Source organism: Onychomys torridus, chromosome 4 (assembly GCF_903995425.1).
Source record: "Onychomys torridus chromosome 4, mOncTor1.1, whole genome shotgun sequence".
In the NCBI taxonomy this organism is placed as follows: Eukaryota; Metazoa; Chordata; class Mammalia; order Rodentia; family Cricetidae; genus Onychomys; species Onychomys torridus.
The window spans coordinates 151,035,994-151,055,571 of NC_050446.1; the positions used below are offsets into that span (position 1 = coordinate 151,035,994).

General features: G+C 44.7%; 1 protein-coding gene across 2 annotated transcripts in view; it reads left to right on the top strand.

The window, feature by feature from the left end:
- Positions 1-3,834: 3,834 nt before the first annotated feature.
- Kif16b (kinesin family member 16B) overlaps positions 3,835-19,578 on the top strand; it is a 282,233-nt gene continuing 266,489 nt past the window's right edge. For both annotated transcript variants that reach the window (XM_036184603.1, XM_036184605.1), the window contains exon 1: positions 3,835-4,055. In XM_036184603.1, coding sequence (XP_036040496.1) covers positions 4,009-4,055 — 47 coding nt within the window. In that variant the 5' untranslated portion in view covers positions 3,835-4,008. The remainder of the gene's footprint in view (positions 4,056-19,578) is intronic.

Here is a 19,578-nt window from a genome sequence, read left to right on the forward strand (position 1 = left end):
CTTGCTCCTAAAAGTCTGCTCAATCTGTTAGTTTCTTCGTGGCAGGGTCTCACAATGTAGCCTTGGCTGGTCCGGAACTCATTATGTGGACCAGGCTGGCCTTGGATTCGTAGACCCTCCTGCCTCTACTGCTAGAGTGCTGGGATCAATGGCCTGAACCCCCATGCCTGGCCCTCATACTGCTTTCTTATACAACCCAGGACCACCAACTAAGGGGCTAGCTCCTCCCACATTAGTTGTTAGTTGTCTAGAAAATACCCCCCATAGACTTGCCCACAGGCCATTTTGATGGAGGTGTTTCTCTCTCTCTCTTTTTTTTTTTAAGCTTGTGTTGACAGAACACACGCATAACTCCTAAATTCAACTGGATGGATAATGCTTATAGGCAGTACATATAGCACTTAGAAAATAGATGTGTTATGAGACATCAGTTACAACTTGCATCTCAACTTATGCATGTCACTCTGTTTATCAGAGCTTCTAAATGGTCCTGTCTGTGAAAGAGCAAATCAATTTCATTCTCTTGGAGCTAGAAATAGAATAAGGTGTAGTGTAGTAGACAGATATCCTGTGTCCCACCTGGCCCACAGTCGGGACAAATCTCTCTCACCCACAGTCTTGCAGCTGCTTATAAAATAATCACTCAGAAGTTTAATATTAATTACAAACTATATGGCTTATGGCTAAGAATTCTTGCTAGCTAGCTCTTTCATCTTAAACTAACCCATTTCTATTAATTTGTGTATTGCCATGTGGCCATGGTGTTACTAGTCTGCTGTCATGTTGCTCCTTGGGCAGCAGGCTGGCATCTCCTCTACCTCTGACTTTTTTTTTCAGTCTCTCTCTTGGATTTCCTGCCTGGCTATCGCCTGACTCACCCTAGGCTAAAGCAGCTTCTTCATGAACCAATCACAGCAACATGTATTCACAGTGCACAGAAACACATCCCACGGCAGTGTAGCTAATGAGTCCAGAATATTTTCCTTCTGATAATGGTTTTTCCAGCTGATTCAAATGTTTTGAATGCTGTTGCAGTCTTTCTCACATTTTAACTGAAGCTGCAAAGACTTAGGGACTTTAATTCATGGACACCTATTTGGAAATGATAAGGTTGCTTATTAATCAGGATTTGAGATTTCCGTGTGTGTGTGTGTGTGTGTGTGTGTGTGTGTGTGTGTGTGTGTGTATCCCCTGGAGTGGAGTTACAGGTGGTTGTGAACTGTCAGATGTAGGTAGGTGCTGGCAAGTGAATTCTTATCTTCTGTGAAAGCAGCAAGTGCTCTTAACTGCTGAGTCATCTCTCCAGCCTCAGAATAACATTTTAAATCCATAAAATAAACGATGAGATCCAAATGAAAAATCAGTTTTTCTGAAATACAAGAACCAAAATATAGAAAATAAATGTGATGAAATCATATATGTACTTTTGTTAAATTGTAAGTTATAGTATTAGTTTCACAACTGGCATAGTTTCAAAATCAAAATAAAAGAACAATTTGAGAGACCTGCAAGAGTTTCAGTTTAGAACAAACTATCAATGCTTTCTAATATCATCAAACTCTCAGCTGTCAGTACAGCTGCAACTTTTACTAGGGTCGACTACACAGAGGTAGGGTTTTTTTGATTGTGTGTTTTCCTCAGAGAAATTCGAGGACTTTAAGATTATTCAGTGTCTCTTCTGAGTAGCTGCTCTCCTGGCAGGTGTCCTTACCCACAATGATGCTGTGCTTAGCGTTTGGACATCCTCATATTTGACTTCTGCGCAGGTGAAGTCCTGGAAAACTGTCTAAAATTTCTAAAGAAGGAAACAAAAGAAGTACTAGATCATTAGAGCAAGCCCAGGATCTTTCACTCAGTAATTTCCTTTCTTTCTTTCTTTCTTTCTTTCTTTCCTTCCTTTCTTTCTTTTTTTTCTTTCTTTTTTCTCTCTCTCCCTCCCTCCCTTTTCTTTCTTTCTTTCTTTCTTTCTTTCTTTCTTTCTTTCTTTCTTTCTTTCTTTCCTTCCTTCCTTCCTTCCTTCTTTCCTTCTTTCTTTCTTTCTTTCTTTCTTTCTTTCTTTCTTTCTTTCTTTCTTTCTTTCTCCCTCTCTTGTCTCTCTCCTCTCTTTCTTTCTTCAAAGTGCAGAGTAAATTAATCAGGGGAGTGGCTGTTCAGTCAGTCTGTGGCGAGAAACCTCGCTGCTTCTAATTTGAAATCTGCAGGCCTGAGCACCTTGTCGATTTTGTGCCCAATAGCTATGGTTGGAAGTAGAGGAAGATTATGAATACGCAGGCTGCTGGAAATAGTGGACAGACCTGCCTACATCACCCCAAACTCAAACAAAAATCAGGTAGAGGAAGTCACAGTAACAAGGTCTTCCACCTGTTCTTGATTGTGGCAAGCCCCGTGGCTTTCTGGGTGTTGAAGTCCCGCCCGACCGAAAGCGCGTCCCACAGTTTGTCCCTCTACAGCTCCCATAGACGGCGGGCTCCGCCCCTGCCCGTGGCTGCCAAAGCGGCGTGCTGCCTTGCAAACCACAGCGCCTAGAGTAACTCACAGCTTCTGCTACTGCGCACACTCACCCGTTCCCCCCCCCCCCCCCACTCCGAGTTTTCCCTCCCTGGATTGGTTGACTCTGCACCCATCTCTAAGCTACCGAGCAGTAGCGTCCCGGCTTTGTAGGGCCGCGAACAAAGGGGACGCTCTGATTCTAACTTAGCTTGTCGGATTCTAGGAAAGTCGAGAAATGACGATTCCTGGAGCTAGTGGACAAACATATCATCTCACATAATCCATTTTCTAAATTCTTGGAGTTCCAGATCTGCAAGCAAGGCAGGCGCCTCAGAGTTGCGCGCCCGCTAAGACTGGAAGACTCAAAGCTAGTTTGGGAGCTGGAGCCAACCACCAGGAGCTCGCTTTGGCTCCCTGCAGGGAGTGTGGGAGCATCACAACTAAGCTTTCAGGAAGAGCCCATTTGAACCCGAGTCATATGCCGGGGAGTGTGAAATAACAGCGGGAATATGAAGGTCCCGAGGGCACAAAGTTCATTGTGGCTGGGCTAGAGACCTTGAGGGCGAGGTAGTGTAAGTCAGTAGGCTTCCCTTCTATTCATCTATCAGCAAGTAAAAGGTCAGGGTCCTAGAGGAGGCCTGGTCTGTAAGTCCTGAGCTGCCCTGAATGGGGCCAGAGGAAGACAGTTGATGCCTGAGTTTTTGTGACCAGCAGGTAACTCTGGCTTACTGGTGGAGGTTAGGGTTGAAGGATGGCAGGGCTATCTGAACGAATTTAGGTCATTGACGCTAAAAGCTTTATTTAACTCTTCAAACAGAAAGCGGGTGTCCACACTTTTGATCCCCCAATGACTAAAGTTAAATTGCTAAACTCACAAAAAATGCAAAAACTCCTTCTTAGATATGATTCCGGCCAATACAACATTTCTATCTGCCGAAAACATGCTCGGTCCCATGTTTCCCTGATACCCTAAATTGTGGGGTTTAGAACACATGCTTAGACCTTTCTGAAGAATCTGAGAAGTCCCTAAGAGTTCCCCACGACTGTACGATTGTATGACTGTTTGCTTCTCAGCAAGGCAGATGAATTGATCAGCACGGGCTGGATAAAGCCAGATCCATGTTAACGGTTGCAAAGAAGGTCCAAGAATACAGCGATCTCACTTCCCTTGGTCCTCAGGGCCGGCCTGGATTTGGCTTTTCCGGGTTTGTACGCCCAGCTGGTTGCCATTGACTTCCAGGCGAGGCCACCCAGGAGGCGGTGCTCGGGCTTCCGGGCCCCGCCCCTTCGCGCCGTGGGCAGCAGCCAAACCCCGGTGCGCGGATCACGCGGGCCGGAGCCGCTCTGGGCATGCTCAGTGGCCTGGCAGGTGTGGCGGCCTCGCAACTCCAGGTCGGCCCCTGCCGAGGGGCGGGTGAGAGGGAAGTGGGCGGGGGCGCGGGCACAGTCGCTCGAGTGGCCGGCGGCCGCGGGGTGCAGGCCTGGTGGGAGCCCCCGCGGGCCGGGCCGGGATGAGCCATGGCATCGGTCAAGGTGGCCGTGAGAGTCCGGCCCATGAATCGCAGGTGAGTGGGGCCTCCCGCCCCCCACCCTCGCCACACCCCAACCCCAGGCAGCCGGTCTCCAGCTCCGCTCACAGGCCAATCTGGATTTCAAAGGGACAAACTCCTGTCCCACCTGGCCCTGCCAGTGGCCCTGGCGGCCGGGATGAGTTAAGGTCTCCCGCGTTGAAGGGGACTCAGAGGGAAAGTGTTCGCGAGGCCGGGAAGATTGTCATATACAGTACCCGTCCCAGTAACGTGAGGCTTGCTTGTTAGCCCTTTACAAAACACCAAGGGGCCACGATCGTGAATTGAAATATTTGGGGGGGGGGGGGGGTCATGGAAGTGTGAGGGTTCCCCAAACTGCCAGGCACACCCTGTTTTATGCCAACTCAAGACGTCTCTATGAATCATGCCACTTTTTAGTCTGGAGAGGTTTCCCAGTCCCTGAACGTGGACTCAATCAGTAACTTAGCCGTTCTGAAGGTTTATGTGGGGGATGAGGAAACTTCAACAAAGTTTTGACTCCTTGAAGGAGAGTCACGTGGCATGTGTTCAATGCTGATGTTAAGGGGTCACAATTTGAGAACACGTTTAGAGTGCAGTCTCTCATGTTTTCCTACAAAATAGTGCTTTGCAGTGTGGCTCTCCTCTTTTGGCTGAAAACCCTTTTCACTGACTTTCTCCTCAGTTTAGAAAGTTAACTTTTAAATGGGTTTAACTTCAGAGACTGAAGTACATCTAAGTGGATGCCCTCCGGGTTGACGGGCAGAGGTCACGCAAAACCATTTGTATTTATTGCTGTTTCAGTTCTTGGACATTTGACTTACCATATGGCCTCTCTCCCTGAGTCATACTGTCAACTTTTGGAGCTCAGTGTTTGTTTGTTGATTCTGACAGCTGATTAGGGCACCAGATGATCGTAAAATCAAGAATCTCTTTTCCTATTGGCAAGTAGAAGAGCCATTATTCTGATATATAGCCATTAAATACCAGTGCTTTGGGAAGTCCATGAGTTTTGTGTGTGTGATTTTCAAGTTACTTCTAAAACTTTTTAGTTAGTTTGAGGTATATGTGGTCGTATGTGTGTATGTATGTGTGTGTGTGTGTGTGTGTGTGTGTGTGAGAGAGAGAGAGAGAGAGAGAGCAGTAGAATATTTGTTTCCTTCACACCCAGTCGTACAAGATAAATAAATGGGCACTAAAACCTTTTAGATGATTTTAAAATATTTTTCTTTAGTAAGGATTTACATTATAAAGAGTTCTTTTTTGGAATAATATGAACATATGCTAGAAAATAGTATCAGATAACTTTAGAAAACACTTATTAAATATGTACAATGAACTGGGCCAAAGGGGGAAATGGGAAGGTTGTGTAGTTACACCAAGGCGGTTCCCTGGTAGACTTGGTAGAATCTGGCAGCTCATTGTATAGAAAGAAGAAGGAAGAGGGAGACCATTGAGAGTCATTAGCTGAAGTGTGATGTTCAAAGAGCTGGAAAGCTTTGAGGAGAGCATTCTCAGCCATTCAGACATGCATGAGGTCCAGTAAGTGAGTTACCAACTCAATGTCCAGACAGTGAGTGCTGCACACACGTTTAACTTGTTCTCTGAAGTGTGGGGATGAGGACGTCATGTTTCTTGCTTGAGGCGGTCAGCAGATGGAATCCTGGTTAAGTCTCCATGCTTCAGGGATGATCATGTGGAACTCTGCAGAGGAGAATGAGAATTGGAGATTGGCTATGCCTGTCTTTAGGTTTCCAGGGAGGAGAAGGGCTGACTGCTATGGAAATGAACCAGCATAGTTCCGACTGCAGCAGCTGTTGGTATCAATTGTTATGAAAAAGAAGGAGGTTCTTGGTCCAAGAGGTGAGGATACCAATGACTTTTCCAAGTGTAGTTTCAGGATCCAGATCCAGAAAGTGGCATTAAAGTATAAAGGGAGGTGCCAATGGCAACCCGAAGTATTGGACCCAATAGTAAATAAGTCCACGGTGGTGGTTAGAAGTAATTGTGTTTACCGCTGCTCTAGTAACTTCATTTGTAAAAAAGTTTAATATCTGGATCAGAGTTTTACCTACCAAGATGTGTTTATAAGCATGGTGTGGCTTCTTATAACATCAACAATAAAAAAAAAAATCATTAAGTGACCAGAATATAGAAACACAGGAGATCTGTTAAAATTGTAACTGAAGTCACGTGGTGAGATTCTTTGCAGCTTGTAGAAAGTGTGGATTCATCGTAAATGAACTAACACCACGTTAGAAGACTGAGCAAAGAAAGATACATACACACACACATAGAGTAGAATAGAGTGTGTGTATATGTGGGTGAAGAAACTAGAGAGAGCCAGCTCGGCCTATGAGGAGCAGTTTAGCAGGCAGCTAACGGTGGTGCCTCTGTGAAGGAAGATGGATGGCAAAGGTGGAATGTTTTTCTTTTCTCTCTTACTAGTTGAATGTTCGCATTCATGCATAGTTGTAGGATTAATGATTGTAAACTTCCTTTTGTGATTTTTAAAGCTACTTAGAGACATTGGCTCTGGCTGGGAAGAATTTCAGGTGATTGTTGGAGACAGCTGGGGGAAGTTGTTATTTATTTATTTAGTGGTTGTTTAAAGTTAATATTTCAAGTAAGAAAGCTTCAGGCTGTGGCACCAAAGGCAGAGAGAGGCCTGGAATGAAGTGAGAACGCTCCTGGAGCCATCTGAAGAAGAGGGGCCAGTATGAGTTTGTCTGAGTTCTGAGGTTTTACAGCCCTCCATCTTCCCCGTGTGAACATGATCCCAGCCATATTTGTTTTGACTGCCTAATGGATTATGTGGCAGGAGAAGCCATTCCAGATGCAGAGATCCTAATTCAGTAGCTGACTTGTCTGTTTCCTGTTTGTCCTTCTTCTTTACCTTCTCCTCCCCTTTTGCTTTATACTAGGAATTGAACGCAGGGCTTTGTATATTCATTTCAGGTTCCCTACTTCTGGAGTAGATGAACTAGAGCCTTGGTCATCTTTATAGTCCATGTTTTGAGACAGTCTCCCTTTTTATTTTGATCAGGTTGCCTAGTCTGGCCTTGAAATTACTCTGTAGCTCAAGAGAGTATACTATGTGTCCATCTGTCTGGTAGGAGTACCAATTCCTTGTACAACTTTTAGTAGTAGAGGCATATTGTTATGCTATTTTTACAGATTGTGAGGCAGTGCTTTGTAACATGAATTGCTAAACGATCTTATTAATAAAAAACCAACCAAACAAAAAAACAAAAAGCCCAGAGCCGAAAAATCAGAGAAACTGAACAAGTCAGCCACGTTCTTACTTCTACGAAATCCTCAGCCTCAAGAGTGAGACTTCCTGTTTACTCACGCCTTCTATACCTTTCTGTGCCCTGCCATCTTCCTTCCTTCCTAGTGCTGGAATTAAAGTCATGTGTGCTTCCCAAATTCTTGATAGCAAAGGCATGAGTTCTCAAGTGCTGGGATTAAAGGTGTGTGCCATGCTGCCTGGATCTGTTCCCAGTGTGGCCTTGAACTCTCAGAGATAGGGTGGATCTCTGCCTCCCTAGTGCTAGGATTAAAGGTGTGTGCCATCACTGTCTGGCCTCTAAGTCTAATCTGGTGTCTGACTCTGTCTCCTGATCCCCAGAGAAGTTTATTGGTGTGCACAATATATCACCACAGTATAACAACATATACAACTGGGTGCCTTGAAAACAACAGTCATTTATCCCTTGTGGTTCTTGGAGCTGGCAAGTCCAAGCTCAAGGTACTGGCTGATACGGTGTCTGAGAAAGGCACCTTTGCTATGTCCTCATATGGGTCAAGGGGAAAATCCTTGGGTCTGTTTTATGAGGATGATAGGGTTTTGAGGAGGGTTTTTGCCCTCCTGACTTAAAACCATGACATTGGGGCTTGGTAAGGTTTTTGCTTCTGAATGTCAGATGAACAAGTATTGAGACTGTAGCACATAGCTGACTTGCCCAAAATAAGGGCCATACTTTAAAAAATGTGTAAGCCGTTAGCAGACACAAAATTTTGCCCATGACTTTTAGAGGCAGAAGTTTAACATTTTATACATTTTACCTTTTCCTTTGTGACTTCTTTTATTGTTCTGTTGATTTTGCCCTTTCTGTAATTTTATAGGTTCTATTTCTATTTTTATTATTTTTTTTCTTTTTCTTTGGAGATGTAACAAGCTGGGCATGGTGGCTCATATTTGTAATCCCAGCACTCTAGAACTCTGGAAGTTGAGGCAGCAGGATCACCAGTTTGAGTCCAGCTTAGGCTATAGAGTTAGATCCTGTATCAAAATACCAACTCCAATCCCCCTTCCCCCCCCCCCACACAAAACAAAAAAACAAAACCAAAACAAAACAAAAAAAACCACCACAGAGAAAGACAAGAGACAAGATAATTTACTAACTTATTTTTCCATTTCCTGTTAATTTCCTTTCTTAGGTTTTTTTTTTTTTTTTTCCTATTTTGTTTGTAGTATTAGGCATTGAATCCCCAGTCCTCTTGAGTCTAAGTCTCACTTATTTTGAGCAGGTTGCCCAGGCTGGTTTGAACTCACTGGGTAGCCTATGCAGGCCTTGAACTTTCCATCTTTCCTTCCCTGTTTCTAATAGCTGGAATGAGTGATACTTCATGAAAACACTGATGATCCTTCAGGGTCTTTGATACTGTAAGAAGGTCAGAGCCTTAGGGCAGAAGCTCTTGAGTTAAATTTTTAGTTTCATTTCTGAACAACATAAATCTGAGCAAGATACTTAATTGTCTTAAGTGTCAATTTTTATGTCTGTAAGATGTGCTGATAATTATAGATACCTTATACAATCTCACAAATCTGGGCTTTGTTGTTGTTGTTGACTGATCCATAAAGAGATGTACATTTTAATTTGTTGGTCTGTAGATTAGTAAAAGGACACATGAGGTATTTATGCACATATGTAATTGACTAATATTTTCTATTCTACATTGTATTATTTCATTTGAAATGCTTGTTTTGGATGACTAGGCTGATCTCAGGTGGATTGATGAGTTGCAGCTGGCAGTGTGGCAGACACAGTGTGGGGGTCTAATGATAGAGATAAAAAGATAGAACCCTTACTTGGTGCCTGGCATAGCAGGGGCTCTGTAAAGATGCATGTGTTGGAGCTAATGGTGTGTCTCGTAGGTGAGCACTTGCCTAGTATGTTCAAGGACCTGGGTTGCATCCCTAACACCTTATTGCCACAAAATTCTTCCTCCTCCTCTTCCTCTCCTCCACTTCCTCATCTTCTTATCATTATTATTACAGTTTAATGATTGTAACTTTTTTTTTTTCCAAAAAAAGTATAAAAAGAAATATTTACCAAGTGTTATACATGTGCCTACCTTGTGGCTGTTCCTCGTTAAGTGCTGTGCTCTCTAAGGCAGATCAACTTTCTGTAGGATCTTAGCCTTCCTGATTAGCATCACCGGCACAGTTTAACATCCTGTCACTCTAGATCAATAGAGAAGGAAAGAGTGCCAGTGGCATTTTGACTGGGATCAGTCCCTTTAGGGTCCAGCCAAGTCTTCTTCCCCTTTTAAGATCAAGATAAGATCCAAAGAAAGGTAGTTCCTGGTCAGCCTGGGAGGGTAGGTGGGCAGGTTTGTGCTAGATGGGAAGGAACCTGTTCAGACACTGTTCCCTGCAGACTCCATGGGAGTCTCTTATCTTTACACCTTGGCAACCTCCTTGCCTCATTCCAACAAATGACAATGACTGACCTAGTCTTTCTTTTCTTTTCTTTTCTTTCCTTCTGAGACAGGATCTCGTCTATCCCATGCTGGCCTTGAACTTGCTGTGTAACTGAGGATGACCTTAAACTTCTGATCCTCCCATCTCCATCTCCTGAGTGCTTAGTTTGGGTTTATGCTTCCTTGCCTTGTTTGATGCAGTGTTGGGGTGCAAACGCAGGTCTTCATGCATGCTAGGCAAACACTGTAGGCCTGTTGTCCTCACTGTCTAGAGGGAGACTGAGGCCTCTTGGATGACAGTGCTGGGCTGAGCTAGCTCTGATTCCCTTCAGAGCCCTGTGTATGGGCACTTGTTGCCCGAGAGCTGTCGGATGACAGAAGTCTTGGGTCCTAGGAACTTGCTGGTCTTGTGGTTGTGGAGGCATAGACATCCAGACATCCAACAATAGTGATGGAATCCTCTTATAGTTCAGATGGAGCACCTGGGGGACTCCAGGATCTTGGGGAGAAGTTTCTGGGGTCTCAAGCAAGTTAGAGTTTGAGTTGAGCACTGTAGGAATATTACCAGGGACCATTTACCAAATACAATAAGTGCTAGGGGATGCTCTTTGGGAGCTGGTATTGCAGGCCCATGCTTCAATTGAGGACCAAGGTTCAGAGAGGGAAACAATCACAGAGGACTTTGGGATTTAAGCCTGTCTGTTAATTTCAACATCCTGAAGACCTTTACACCTGGCTTAAAGTCCCCCCAGTGTACTTTGATGAGGGGGTGGGGCAGTGGTTTCTAGTGAGGTAGGAATAAGTTTCAGTACTTTAACATATTTTTGAGAATTTAAGAGTCAGAAGGCAGAGTGTTGATTGTTAGGGCTTTTAAGTTCAAAATCCTGTCCTGTCAGTATGGTTGCTGTTGGTCATTTAAACTTTCAAATAAAAATTTTCATTACTCAGTTGTTCTAAGTGCTTCAAAAGCCTCAGATTGGCAATATAGGCAAGTCTGTGGGGGCATCATTTTGATTAATGATGGAAGGGCCTGGCCCACTGTGGGTGGTGTCAACCCTGGGCTGGTAGTCCAGATTGTATAAGAAGCCAGGCAGAGTGAGCCATGGAGAACAAGTCAGCAGCACTCCTCCATGGTCTCTGCTTCAGTTCCTGCCTCCAGGTTCCTGCCTTGAGTTCCTACCCTGACTTCCCTCCAAGATTGACTGTGACTTGGGATTTGTAAGATGAAATCAATCTTTTCCTCCCTGAGATTGCTTTTGGTCATGGTGTTTTATCACTGCAATAGAAACCACACTAAGACAAATGTGTCATCCACAGACGTGTACCTAAGGAATTTAAGTTATAAATTCCTCTAAATTCTATGATTCATAGATGACTACTTGCAAAGTTTTGGTATGTTTGCATACAGACTGTTCCTCCTCTGCTTGTGTGGGGCCATTACATCTATACTTTTTATATTCTTGGTTTTATTGTTCCATGAGAAATTGTGAAGACTAGTCAGTGTGCAAAAAGGCCAAAGACTCAAAGATGGCTTAAGGTTTGGGGCTTCATTAGGTAGAAGAATGTTTGTTCTAGGAGAGTGCCTGTAAGGGAGCTGACTGGGGTACAGGAAGGTGCATAGTGGGGTGCTGGTGGGAGATGCAGGCAGTGGGAACTGAGGTGAGTTATTGGCTTGGAGGTTAGGTACTGAAAGGTGTTGGTTGCTTGGTGGAAGTGAGCATTGTCACCATAGTGAAGAAAGAAGAGATAGGATGAGCAGGCAACAGATCTGTGTAACCAAGACCAGAGTTCTTCAGTAGGCTGACTGTGTGACTTGCCACGTCACTGTACTTGGTAAGGCTCAGTTTCCCTTCTCTTAAATACTGATTTTTCTGGATGTGTTCTAGAGACAGCTGGGAATCATTGATATTGTTGGGGGGTATCGCAAATTAAAACCATTCTATAATAATGCTGAGTTGCTTGCTGTTGGCCCTTTAAACTATGACTTTCAATGTCTAATGGGCATGCATGTTATGTTTTGCATTATAAATGTTCCCCATGGGCTCATGTTTTATACACTTCTTCTCCAGTTGGTGGCACTATTTTGGGAGGCTGTGGAACTTTGAGGAGGTGAAACCAAAGTGCCAGAAGTGGGTCACTAGATGTAGGCCTTTCAGCCATTAACTGAGCTGTTTGTACCCTCCTTGTCATGATAGACTGAGACCCTCTGAAACCATGAATGGAAATAAACTTTCCTAACCTGGGTCAGGTCAGTTGGTCACAGAGACTGAACAAGGGAGTATTACAGATGCTATTTGCTGGTGGTGTTTCTTCTTGATATTATTTCATAAACATACAGTGAAGTTTTCCCGAGCACACAATGTATGATACTGTCTTGGCTCTGTGGGCTGTTCTTTGCATTTTGTTTACAAAATTAATAAGAATTCTTGCCAGGGGTTGGGGAGATAGATCAGCAGTGCTTCCTGAGCCCAGCAATGCTTCAGTGAGAGACTCCATCTCAAAAAATTAGGTGGCAAGCAGTCAAGGAATACCCCACTTTAACCTTTGTCCTCCACACGTGCATACTTAACCATGTTCACAAGCACCCTCACACAGTACATACATGTACATGTACATGTCCCATAAACATACAAGAATTCTTAGGGCTCTTTGATCATTTTTAAGATCACATTTGAGACCTGGTGCCTTCAGATAGTGTTGCGTAGGTCGTTGGAAAGATGGTGGAGTGATGAAGTAGTTGGCACACCTCCACATGCCCGGCGACCCGTCAGTAAGCCCTGGCAGTACGGTTGCTCATCATTTCAGTCATCACGCAGGGGGGGGGCAGGGACCCCATGCTCACTAGTTTGTGTCAACTTGACACAAGCTAGAGTCACCTGAGAGGAGGGAGCCTTGAATGAGAAGGTGCCTCCAGAAGGCAGGTGGATCTCTGAGTTTGAGGCCAGCCTGGTCTACGAAGCAAGTTCCAGGACAGTCAGAGCTGTTACATAGAGAAACCCTGTCTTAAAAAAGCAAAAAAAGAAAACAACAACAAGGTTGTAGGCAAGCTTGTAAAGCGTTTTCTTGATTAGTGATCGGTGGGAGAGGGCACAGCCCATTGTAGGTGGGGCCACCCCTGGGCAAGTGGTCCTGGGTTCTATAAGAAAACAGGCTCTGAGCAAGCCAAGGGAGCAAACCAATCATCAGTCTCCCTGCGTGGCCTGTGCGTCAGCCGCTGCCTCCAGGTTCCTGTCCTGAGATCCTGTCATGACTTCTTTAGGGAATGACTATGGAGGGGAAGTGTAAGCCAAATAAAGCCTTTCCTCCCACACCTGCTTTTGGTTATGGTGTTTCATCCTAGTAATAGTGACCCTCCCTAAGACAGCCGCCTAGTGGGAGAGCGACGCGACAGGAGGGGGGGGGAGGAGGAAGAGGACAGACTGTCCTGCCAGGTCTGGGGCTGAGGCTGGGTTGGTGGTTAGCTCACCAGCCTTGGAGGTTGTGTGGCTCAAGACCAAGTCCACTGGCAGCTTAGGCTCTCAGGAGGACTGTGCTGGAGGGGCTATGCTATTTGAGGGGCAAAGAGCTGTTGTGGCTGCAGGGGTCTGTTTTGAGGTATGGTGGGCCACAAAGGCTCAGAACCTGTTAACTTCTTTCCAGTGAGTGGGAGAAGGAAGGCAGCAAGGGAGAGTGGGCTCAGGAAGAGGAGTGGGGGGTGGGGAGGACTCAGGAAGAGGAGTGGGGGGTGGGGAGGACTCAGGAAGAGGAGTGGGGGGTAGGGAGGACTCAGGAAGAGGAGTGGGGGGTGGGGAGGACTCAGGAAGAGGAGTGGGGGGTGGGGAGGACTCAGGGAGAGGATTGGGGGTGGGGAGGACTCAGGGAGAGAAGGAGTAGGGAGTGGGGGCTCAGGAAGAGGAGTGGGGGTGGGGAGGACTCAGGAAGAGGAGTGGGGGTTGGGGAGGGCTCAGGAAGAGGAGTGGGGGGTGGGGAGGACTCAGGAAGAGGAGTGGGGGGTGGGGAGGGCTCAGGAAGAGGAGTGGGGGGTGGGGAGGACTCAGGAAGAGGAGTGGGGGGTGGGGAGGGCTCAGGAAGAGGAGTGGGGGGTAGGGAGGACTCAGGAAGAGGAGTGGGGGGTGGGGAGGACTCAGGGAGAGGAGTGGGGGGTGGGGAGGACTCAGGGAGAGAAGGAGTAGGGAGTGGGGGCTCAGGAAGAGAAAGAGTGGGAAATGGGGGGCTCAGGAAGAGAAGGAGTGGGGAGTGGGGTCTCAGGAAGAGGAGCGGGGCATGAGGGAAATGGGTTCCTGCTTCCTGGCTAGTTCTGAAGCACTCCTCTTTTTCTGAGGCACAAGGCTGCTGTGCCTCACCTGGGCGTAGTAGAGGACCCAGGTGTGGCAGTGCACAGGCGATTTTCTTTTCAAAAAAGAGAAAAAAAAGTAATCCGTTGTGGGGGGTGGGGTCCACACGAAGAAGGATAAAGGGGCAAAAGAGGGAAGTGATGGTAGGCTGTGGGTAGAGAGGGGTTTCTCAGGTTGTGCATGGGAGGGCTAGGATGCTCCCCTGGGCTTCTGTGGGAGCCGTGCTATTACTGTCAGTGACTCCTGGAGTTTGCAGCACAGGGAAGGTTTCCCTTTGCCGGAGGTGATCTTGACAAGTAATGTGAAGCAAATGAGCAATGATGGAAGATATTTCAGAAATAGCATAGTATTCTTACATTTATTGAGCACTAGTGTTTTTAAAATGCTGTTTGCAGACTTAGAATGTTTTCTAAACATACTTGTGGCTACACTTCACTGCAAACAGGCTGTGTGTATGTGAGAGAGCTAGAGTGCACATGTTCAAGTACGTACCTGGGAGAGACTCAGCATGTGTATGTCTCCTGTCGGTGGAAGGGGGAGGAGTTAGAGACTGGAAGTTACCTGTTATAAAGTGGCTGGGTCTGAGCTTGGTTTATTTCAGACACCATTGTTTCATTATTATTTTTCCAAGTTAGTTTAATAGCCTCTTATTTTATTTTAATAGCCTTGTTTTTCAGGTTTTTGTACAGCCTCACTGACACTTATGAAAGAGAACATGTTAATTCTACTTACACCTGCAATCCTGAGGGAGGATATGACAGTGCCGTGTGATATGCAGCTCTTACTTGCCATGAGACTTGGGTTCATTCCTGGCTTTGATGCCTTCTGTCAAGCTCAAGTGATGAAAAAGTAGGCAAGGGAGGAATTCATAATGGGAAGTCAGTCATGGCTTGCTAGGATTTTGGCAGCTCTTCATAACAGGTAGAAGAGCAAGGCCCCAAACTTCCTTCCACTCATTTGCTGCTTTGGGCCTGAGCCACTTTCTTTTGTGAGCCCTTGTGTCTCCCATCATTAACTACATTCATTATTCATTGCCTCTGCCTAGTGGAGGGGAAGTGTGCCTATGATCAGTGATCTCTTCAGACACTCGGTGTCCATTTCAATGAGCGAATGGAATTTAGAATACTCTGAGAAGTTGGCGCTTTCATTGTAATGGTTCTCCGAGTGGACTGTTTCTGTCCACTCATTCACTTGCTAGGAATTCTAATCTGGCATTATCATTATCTTATGTAATCCTAGCAACAATCCTGCCATTATCTCAAACTTGGAACACTGAGGATCAGAGTAGGATCCTGACTGAAATGCCACTTCCTCCAGGAAGCTGTTATCACAGTACTCTGGAGTCCTGACTTCATAGCAGGTGCCATCGTCCAACTTTGTGTGTCCATGCCTGTGTGTGATGTGTTCTTGTTGCTGTTCTTTCTTTACCTGAGCTTCACCAGAGCCAGGAGCCACATGGGGGTTTGTTTGCATTCCTCAGGGCTTACAAAGTGTGCTGGTAGACTCCTGCAGCCCCCACCTGCCCGCAGTGCCTGTAAGGAATCAGGGATCTATGGCCTTCACCTCTGTAGATTACTCATGTTGCTGTCTGGGAGGAGAAAAGGGACTCTTACATTCTTGTTGGGTGTTACTGGGTAAAGGATTATAGCTCTCATATCCTTGCCATTGACTAAATTTATTATGTAAAATTTGCATAGCCAGTGGCATGCTTTAACTATTATGTCAGAGAATTGGAAGTATAATGTGTATTGTACTTAAATGAAACATAGTTTATGGGATAGCATAGTCTTGTCTTTTCCTGAGGAAAAGTGTTTTTTGAGTACTTTTAGACTTAAGTACAATTTTAAGCATGCACCTTCCTTCACTCACCTTCCCCTTAATGTTAGTATTTCACATGATACAGTGATCAAAAGCTGAGACTCATGTTGGCATAGTGCTGCTCAGTCGACTTTGCGTTTCACTGGCTTCCTTACATTTCCTGTCTGTGATCCAGTCCAGGGTCCTTGTGTCTGTCCTCAGACTTATAAGCTTCCCTTGTTTTTATGACCTCATGGTTTTTCTTTTTCATTTATCATTGGGATTAAACTTTCTTTTTTTTTTTCAGAGCTGAGGACCGAAACCAGGGCCTTGCACTTGCTAGGCAAGCGCTCTACCACTGAGCTAAATCCCCAACCCAAACCTTTTATTTTTTGAGAATTTCACATACAAGTACATTAGAATGATTTTCAATTGGTTTTAGTGATTTTTTTTATGATTAACTTGAATTAATGCATTTTGGCAAGAGCATCACATACGTGATTTTGTGCTTTTCCTGTGGTATATGTGAAGTCTGTATATCAATAGGTCTTATTATTGATAATGCTGACTTTGATTACCTGGTTAGCATGTCCTCTATTTGGTCCTGCACTGGTAATTTTTTTCTTCTTTTTGTAATTAATAAATATCTGGAGAGAGAGAGTTCTGCGTGAAAGTATTGTGACCAGTTCACTTCAGAATTCCACCTGCTCTCCACAAAGGAATGCATCTCAGGTCTCCTAATAAAATTGTTGTGACTCTATGGTTCATTTATGGCAGTTTCTCTCTCCTCAGTGGAGAAGGGTTTTCATGTTGTTTGAAATGAAGGCCTTTGGAGTTTTGGAAGGCTGCTGTTGATTGTTCAGAACTCTGCTTCCAACTGGTCTTCAGAAAAGCGTTGCCCAGTTCAGTGCACACTGCTGTTTTCCACTCTCGACTCCATTAAAAAAACAAAAACAAAAACACCTATGTCTGTTAACCAGTTTAATGATCCACATCCAGAAAAACACAAGAGTAGTGAAATTATTGTCTAGAGAAGCTGGTAAAATGTGAACTTTGAGTGTGAGACAGTACCACAGTTATTGTTGTCTAGTGCACATCAGTTCTCTTTCCCTCGGGAAGCTGGGGCTCAGTTGAGGTGGGGTGTGAAAGGTCCCCAGAGGACCGAGAAACTCAGAAAGAGAATTATGAAGTTTTCAGAGTTCAGAGCCCACCACAGGGTGCTGCTCTCCAGAGCTTGCTTCTCCCGACCCTCTTGGCCCTGTGAGATCTTCCCGCAATGCACCTGCTGATTCTCATTTTCAGAATCTCAGCGATTCTGTTTGTCAGGTCTGCCTGGGGCACAGGGGAATGACTCCATAAGCTCCCTGCGAAGGGGCCTTGAAGTCTGTCAGGAAACTTCTAAGAGAAGGTGATTCAAGGTGATGAAGACTAGCTTCAAAGTGAAAAACGCTGTCCAGCTAAACCCCAGAGAAGTAGATTCTGGGCTGTGAGATGGCTCTGCAGTGAAAGCCACTTGCCACCAAGCCTGACTGAGGAGGATCTCTAGGACCCACATGGTAGTGGGAGAGAAGTGACTCACAAGTTCTCCTTGAGCTACACATGCTATGGTAGCTGTGCATGCATCCATATGCATGAATACATTTATACACACAGAAATGTTAGAAACGAGAATAGTTGATTCTGGTCTGTTTTCCCTTCTTTTCTAAAGATTTTTGTCTTCATGTGAGTTATTATGACTTGATCAAATAGAACAATTGGGAGACTATTGTTAGTAAGTATGGTTGGTTCTCATACAAGATGACTTAAATAATGTGCTTTTCTTTTCTTTATTTTTTTTAAAAATATTTTTAACTCTTCATGTTGAAATACTGCAAAAATAGCAGAGTTCTCATGTGTGATTCATAAAGCCATAGCATTAGGATTTAAAATTGGAAAGTAATATCATATTATTGGTGATAGGAGCACTTTGTTTAGATTTCCTAGGTTGTTCCGGTAAGACCTTTATTTTGTCCAGGATCTAGTCCAAGATCCTACATTACATTTGGTTGCCATGTACAACATCTTTCCCTGTTGTTTTCCCATCTTTGTTGCCCTGGCATATGTGATGACTAACGATGGATGATAGTCCTCAGGAATGGCCCTGCCCATTATATAGATTGGGGACTGTCTTTCCTTTAATGCTGTCATTCTCAACCTTCTTAATGCTGTGACCCTTTAATATAGTTTCTTATGTTGTGGTGACTCCCAACCACAAAATTATTTTGTTGCTACTTCATAACTATAATTTTGCTACCGTTATAAATTGTAGGGTAAATATTTGATATGCAGGCTATCTGATATGCAGCCCACAGATTTAGAACCACTGCTTTAATGGGATGTAGATATGGGCTTTCAGCTGTTAATACCTTTTTTTAACTAACTGGTTCCATGTATCAACAAGAAGTGGGAATGGAGGGGAGGACTGGAGTTAGAACCAGCTGCAGAAGGGCAGTTCTCAGGGGTGTGTCCAAGGTTGGCTTTAGGCAGAATTAGTAATTACAATGTAGAGACCAAGCTCAGTGCCTTCAGGAGTCCTGCAAGCCTGGAGCAGTTCCTGTAGTTTTTTTATTTTTATTTTTATTTTTTAAATATTCTTTGTTCTTTGCTCTTTTAGGGGCCTGCCTTCCAGCTGCCACATAATCACACGGAGATTTATTGTTTCTTATGAAAGCCTCGCCTTATCTTGGGTTGTTTCTAGCCAGCTTTTAACTTTTGATTATCCCATCCAGCTCTCGCCTTTGGGCTTTTATCTTTCTCTGTTCTAAATACCTTTCCTTATTCCTTACTCCATGGTGTGCTGTGTAGCTGGCCCTTGGTGTCCTCTCTCTTTCCTTATCTTCTCTCCTCCTCCCTCTTCTTTTTATTCTCACTGCTTGGCAGCCCCGCCTGCCCTTTCTCCTACCTACCCATTGGCCATTCAGCTTTTTGTTAGACCAATTAGGTATTTTAGGCAGGCAAAGTAACACAGCTTTACAGAGTTAAACAAAGAATGCAGCATAAAAGAATGCAACACATCTTTGCATCATTAAATAAATATTTCACAGCATAAACGAATGTAACACATCTTAAACTAATATTCCACAAGAACAGAGTTCTTGCTTCACAGTTAAAGAAGTTGAGGGCCTTTTGTAACATTTGTTTCCACATTTGAGTGTCCCCAGTATAAACACACTGATGTAATCAGGCCATTGCTGTGATTCCTGGTCAGCAGGTGTTTTTTCTTCCACTTTCTGGAGCCCCTACTCTTGGGGTCCTTGGTGTCATTCTGTGTAGCTGGTGGAACGATGTACAAGATAGCGATAGGGTGGAGGAGGCACACCCACTTCTGTGTAGAAAGCTGCTAAGGTGTAGAAAACACACTAGCATTCACTTGCCTTTGGTGGGAGCTGTTAACATGGCTGTATCTGCATGCAGAGTGGGCAGGGAACTGTAGTTACTGAGTGCAGATCACTTTCCATGTCAATTCTACATTGTAAAAGGGACACTGTGTTCTCTGAATCCAAGGTCTAGAAGGTTGTTGTTTCTCCATTCCTGACGATTCCATATGCTGGAGGCATCCCTTCTCCAGGTGTGCACATGGTCTACTCCTTCCCTCCTCCAAGTTGTGTTCAGGTATTATTTTCTTGGTGTGAGCTTTCTCAGTTTACCTGTCAAAGGTACTA